Below are 6,000 nucleotides of genomic sequence, written 5' to 3' on the forward strand. Positions count from 1 at the left end.
ACTTAGAATTGCTGTTGTGAACTTCTTCACTGAAAAGTTTTATGTCCTGCCCAGCCAGTGTGGCTCAGTGGTTGAGCATTGACCCATCACCAGGAGGTTGTGGTTCAATTCTTGGTCAGGGCACATGCCCGGGTTGTGCACTCTATTCCCAGTAGGGGGCATGCAGAAGGCAGCCAACTGATGATACTCTCTCATCATTGATGTTTCTATCTCTTGATCCCTCTCCCTTCCTCTCTCTGAAATAATATATATATATATATATATATATATATATATATATATATATACACACACACACACATATATATATGAAAAAGAAAAAGAAAAAGCTGTATATCCTGAGGTCCATAATGTGTCATGGAGCATGAAGAAACAAAACTCTATAGTTTGCAAGAATTTTCTTCAAGTGGCTCTCCTGGCCATTAAACAACGAGGGTTTATGTGGGTGGTAAACCTGAGTGAGATGAGAGTGAGGTCAAAGAATATTATTCCAGTAGAATTTCTAGAACTGAGGCTGCAGTAGGATGTGATCATTTACCAATATTAGAGGAATCAAACAAGAGTCCAGTCAGATACCCAGAGCACATCCCTTCCATCTGAGCTACTGGATGTCCTCTGGCAAACGCATCTACTCAGAAATCTGAAATGGGGCCCGGCTAACCAGTGACTTCTCACAGCAGGCTTCAAAGATGATAGCCTGGAGCTATTTAATTAATAGAGATAAATCTACTCTCATTTCAGAAGCATTAGACAAAACAGCAAATCTTTTTCTTAACACTACATTTTCAAAAAAAAGGGCATAGATTGGGTACTTCCATCCAAGGAATACAGAATTTAAAATTTTTAAATTATTGATTGATTGTAAGAGAGAGAGAAAGAGAAAGAGAGAGAGAGAGAGAGAGAGAGAGAGAGATGAACATTAATTTTTATTCCACTTATTTATGCATTCATTGGTTGGTTCTTGTATGTGCCCTGACCAGGGATTGAACCCGCAACCTAGTTGTATCAAGACGATGCTCCAACCAACCGAGCATGGGCCAAATGCCAGGGCCAGCGTTTATTTATAATGATGTGTCTTTGGGTTCCTTAGAAGTGTGTGAACCTCAGAAAAGGAACATGTCCCTTTAACACGAGTTACCATTTTATTCAGATTCTGTACAGGCAAAACCGACAGAGTAAAACCCACGTTTTGGAGACGAACAACACGTCGGCTGAGCTGCTGGTCCCATTCGAAGAGGACTACCTGATTGAGATAAGGACAGTCAGCGATGGTGGGGACGGGAGCAGCAGCGAGGAGATCAGGATTCCAAAAATGTCCAGTGAGTAGCGTCACCATCGAACGCCGTTGTGGACTTTGATTCCAGCTGCAGCATGAAATCTGGGTTCTACAAATCATTCCAGTTCTTGTTTAAATGTTGGGTGAAAAAAAATAAAAGGTCTGTGTTTCCATTTTAAATTGTGAGCAAGAGGCAATGAGTCCATTTTTCTTTAAATAATCCCTCAGATTTGCAACATGTTTGTATAACACACACCGTATTATGTGTCCTCGTTCGAATCTCAAAAAAGAAAAACAACTGTGGGTCATCATGCATGATTCTTCCTATTGGACAGAAATCACAACGCTTTTCTGTGGACGTGTGCAGGCTTCCAAGCAGGGAGAGAAAATAGGAAATATGTGCACATTCAGCTTTTCCTATACCTGTGGCAGACATCACCAATCCATCACCGCATTTATGCTGAGCTGAGCCACAGACCCTCTCAGTACAGTGTTCTCAGCAGGTAACACTAGGCAGATAAAGCGTGGAACAATGATGTATTCTTTCTGCTGTGGAAAAATCACTCACCCATCTGCCTGAAGCTGTGTCTGCCACCACACGTTGGCCAATCCTCATCTTCTCTGGGGTCAGAGTTGACCAATTAGGGCATTTCCCTTTGTTCATTTTTGCATTGAAAACAGACATCCTGGGACAGAGGCTAGGGCTCTTCCTACAGTGAAACATAGTGTAAATGAAACAAGTGTTTGCTCTAAAATACACTGTTAGGAGAGAAATTATAGTATGCATTTGGGTCAGGAAGAATGAAGCTAACAAGTAATTTTACTTACTCTCAGGAGATTGCGTTTTCTTTTCGTTTTCTGCAGGTTTGAGTTCCAGAGGAGTCCCAGTTTCAGAACCCGGCATCCACTTCCTGTCTGCTGTCATGATTTTTTACTGTTTCGTGATTAAGCCACTTGAACGATGAATGAATCCATAAATCTTGTGAGGCTTCTGAAGGCAAATCATTCTGTAAATACCCTCTCCGGCCCCATCCCCAGATACATTCTTAATACCGACTTGTTTGGAAAGAAAAAAAAATGTATATTATTAAGAGCTTGTAAATATCTATGGTACAGTAATAAAGCAATTTAAACTCTTTTGAATTTTAACGTTTGCACATGATTACCCATGTTCAGGAGGTGCCAAATTAATCTGTGGACTTCTAACTGCTGTGGCTTTTAAATGACTTGTATGCAGAGTATAAATAAGTCCCCTTGATGAGGATGATAAATAGGAAATAGATTGCAGCCATCCGAGCTAAAATGTACATTTTTTACTTGCTCTTGGCAATTTACGTCAGTATTCAAAGTTTTCACCCTACTTAGAAATAAAATAAGATGCTGTGCGTATGATTGGGATGATTTGAAATGTAAGCATTCCAAGGGTGATGTGCTTTGATCTCTGAATCAAGTGGAGACAAGAAATAGTTGAACGCAGTAAGTCCATATACATGATCTTCCCAACACAGTTTTTAGGAGGTTCAGTATTAATCATGGAAGAAGAAGGGCCTTATGGCAAAGAAAAAGAAAAGGGAAGTAGCACCCACCTAAAATATTCTACAAACTCTGGAAGACAGTCAGCCATTCCTCATAGCAAAGTTTAATTTTTCAAACAATTCTGTGTTCTGCCAAGGAAAAGGTTGCATGAACAGATTTTAGGAAATTATTATGAGTTGTTAGCAATGGATGTGCCTTAGTTTTGTACAAGAAATAAGTATAGGAACGGCATTGTTTCATCAGGTTTTTGACATCTTGGTCCGGCTATTTCTTTGCCCATGTTCTCTCCAGCTCTAAAAATAATCCATACACTGTCCAAGGCTGAGAAAGAGGTTTTGGGTTGACTCCTTGCTGGACACCTATTTCAGTCCGGGGTCCAGTGCTCAGGGTCGAACAGCATGGAGGAGGACAGGTTACAAGTGGGCCGGGCCATCTGTGAGACCATTCGCTTCCTTCCTGGATAGCCTGGAGGAAGGCCCGGCCTTCAGGCTGTTCTGACTCCCAGCCCAGCAGGTGCTATGTCCTGGGAGCGAGGGGTGAGACAGGGTCCCAGGAGTGTTGCCTTGGTAACATGGTGTGAACTCTTCATCATGTTGAGAATACGCAAACTCTCCTCACAACCCTTGAATCTCACAATACTCACAATTGGATTTTCTCATTTTTTTTTTTTTGGAAGCTACTTTACTTACTATTTTTTTTAATTTAATATATCTTTATTGTTCAGATTATTACAATTGTTCCTCTTTTTTCCCCCATAGCTCCCCTCCACCCGGTTCCCACCCCACCCTCTGTCCTTACCCCCTCCCCCACTGTCCTGATCCATAGGTGTACGATTTTTGTCCAGTCTCTTCCTGCACCCCCCACACCCTTTTCCCCCCAAGAATTGTCAGTCCACTCCCTTTCTATGCCCCTGATTCTATTACATTCACCAGTTTATTCTGTTCATCAGATTTTTTTATTCACTTGATTTTTAGATTTACTTGTTGATAGATATGTATTTGTTGTTCATAATTTTTATCTTTACCTTTTTCTTCTTCTTACTCTTCTTAAAGAATACCTTTCAGCATTTCATAAAATACTGGTTTGGTGTTGATGAACTCCTTTAGCTTTTTCTTATCTGTGAAGCTCTTTATCTGACCTTCCATTCTGAATGATAGCTTTGCTGGGTAGAGTAATCTTGGCTGTAAGTTCTTGCTATTCATCACTTTGAATATTTCTTGCCACTCCTATCTGGCCTACATAGTTTCTGTTGAGAAATCAGCTGACAGTCGTATGGGTGCTCCCTTGTAGGTAACTAACTGTTTTTCTCTTGCTGCTTTTAATATTCTCTCTTTTGCTCTTGGCATTTTAATTATGATGTGCCTTGGTGTGGTCCTCTTTGGATTCCTTTTGTTTGGGGTTCTCTGCGCTTCCTGGACTTGTAAGTCTATTTCTTTCACCAGGTGGGGGAAGTTTTCGGTCATTATTTCTTCAAATAGGTTTTTAGTATCTTGCTCTCTCTCTTCTGGCACCTCCGTAATTCTTAAGTTGGTACGCTTGAAGTTGTCCAGAGGCTCCTTACACTATATTCATATTTTTGGATTCTTTTTTCTTTTTGCTTTTCCAGTTGAGTGTTATTTGCTTCTTTGTATTTCAAATCTTTGAGTTGATTCTTCCGATCCTCTAGTCCAGTGGTCAGCAAACTGCGGCTTGCAAGCCACCTGCGGCTCTTTGGCCCCTTGAGTGTGGCTCTTCCACAAAATACCACAGCTTGGGCAAGTCTATTTTGAAGAAGCGGCATTAGAAGAAGTTTAAGTTTAAAAAATTGGGCTCTCAAAAGAAATTTCAATCTGTGGATATTTGGCTCTGTTGACTAATGAGTTTGCCGACCACTGCTCTAGTCTGCTGTTAGATCTCTGTATAATATTGTTTATTTCAGTCAGTGTATGCTTAATTTCTAGTTGGTCCTTTTTCATATCCTCAAAGGTCTCGCTAAATTTATCAGCCTTTTCTAGAAAATTCTTGAAAAACCTTATAACCGTGGTTTTGAACTCTATATCCAGTTGTTTGCTTTCCTCCATTTCTTTCATTTGTGATCCGTTTCTTTGTCTCCACATTTTGGCTGCTTCCCTGAGTTGATAGAGTAGCTTTGTGTGGTAGGTGTCCTATAGGGCCCAGTGGCTCATCCTCCCCAGTTACCTGAGGTGGACACTCTTGGTGCACCCCTTTGTGGGCTGTGTGCACAGTCTTGTTGTAGTTAAGCCTTGATTGTTGTTGATATCACTGGGAGGAATTGACCTCCAGGCCAACTGGCTGTGAGGATCAGCTGTGTCTACTTGGGAGAACTTCTGTGCTGGAGACACCCTTATGAGACAAGACTTGCAAAAGCCTCTGTGCTCAGCTTGGATGGGGCGGAGTCTCAGGGCAGAGCAGACAGCACTGGTTTCCCGTCAGTCCTGCCCTAAGAGGCCCCCTGGGTCTCAGTGTCCCATGGTAATCGCTTCAAGCACCACTGAGAGAAAGCCTCCCTCGAGTTCCACCCACTGATAGATAGTCCAGTTTCTCCCCGAATGAGTCTGGGTCCCCAGAGTCTCAACCAGAACTGGAGTTCAGTGCAGTCGGGAGCTTTTGTCTCCCTCCTGCTTGAGAAAGCCAGCCGCGCACTCAGTTGCCCGCTCTCTCCGTGCACGCGCCTCGGTACCTCTGCCTTCCGCAGTTCCTCTGAGTCTCAGTGTGCTTTTCTCTTTCCTTCTAGTTGTAGAATTTCCACTCAGCCAGCGTTCCTGTGGTTCTGGATGATGTCCGTTTTGTCTTTTAGTTGTAGTTTTGAAATTGTTGTGTGAAGCAGCAGTTTAGGTGTTTACCTATGCCGCCATCTTGGTTTCTCCTCTGGATTTTCTCATTTTTATTTGTAAGTATTTCAGAGCTGTTCACAGCACAGGCATTGTCAGCAGCAGATGGACAGTGACTTGTCAGAGCTGGGACCTTGTCCTGTCCGAGCCATGAGTCACACAGTGCAGACTGACCAGCCTTCTGTGCACACCCTGACAGCCGATGGAGCAAAATGAATAAGCGACACAAATATCGGGGGTGCTTTCTTGTGAACAATGACCAGCTGCCTGCCCAAGACCTCTGTGCGGATCTGAGGAGCCAGCAATGGCTTACGGTCTCAATGTTTCCTCAGCTTGGGGTGAGACATGGTTTGTGTC

At 42.6% G+C, this 6,000-nt stretch overlaps 1 protein-coding gene across 4 annotated transcripts in view; it reads left to right on the forward strand.

The window, feature by feature from the left end:
* Window positions 1-2,423, forward strand: part of CNTN6 (contactin 6) — a 173,892-nt gene extending 171,469 nt beyond the window's left edge. For all 4 annotated transcript variants that reach the window (XM_080673339.1, XM_080673341.1, XM_080673340.1 and 1 more), the window contains 2 exons: window positions 1,151-1,319; window positions 2,141-2,423. In XM_080673339.1, coding sequence (XP_080529465.1) covers window positions 1,151-1,319; window positions 2,141-2,241 — 270 coding nt within the window. In that variant the 3' untranslated portion in view covers window positions 2,242-2,423. The remainder of the gene's footprint in view (window positions 1-1,150; window positions 1,320-2,140) is intronic.
* Window positions 2,424-6,000: the final 3,577 nt, after the last annotated feature.

Source organism: Plecotus auritus (genome assembly GCF_963455305.1).
Source record: "Plecotus auritus genome assembly, chromosome: 6".
Classification (NCBI taxonomy): Eukaryota; Metazoa; Chordata; class Mammalia; order Chiroptera; family Vespertilionidae; genus Plecotus; species Plecotus auritus.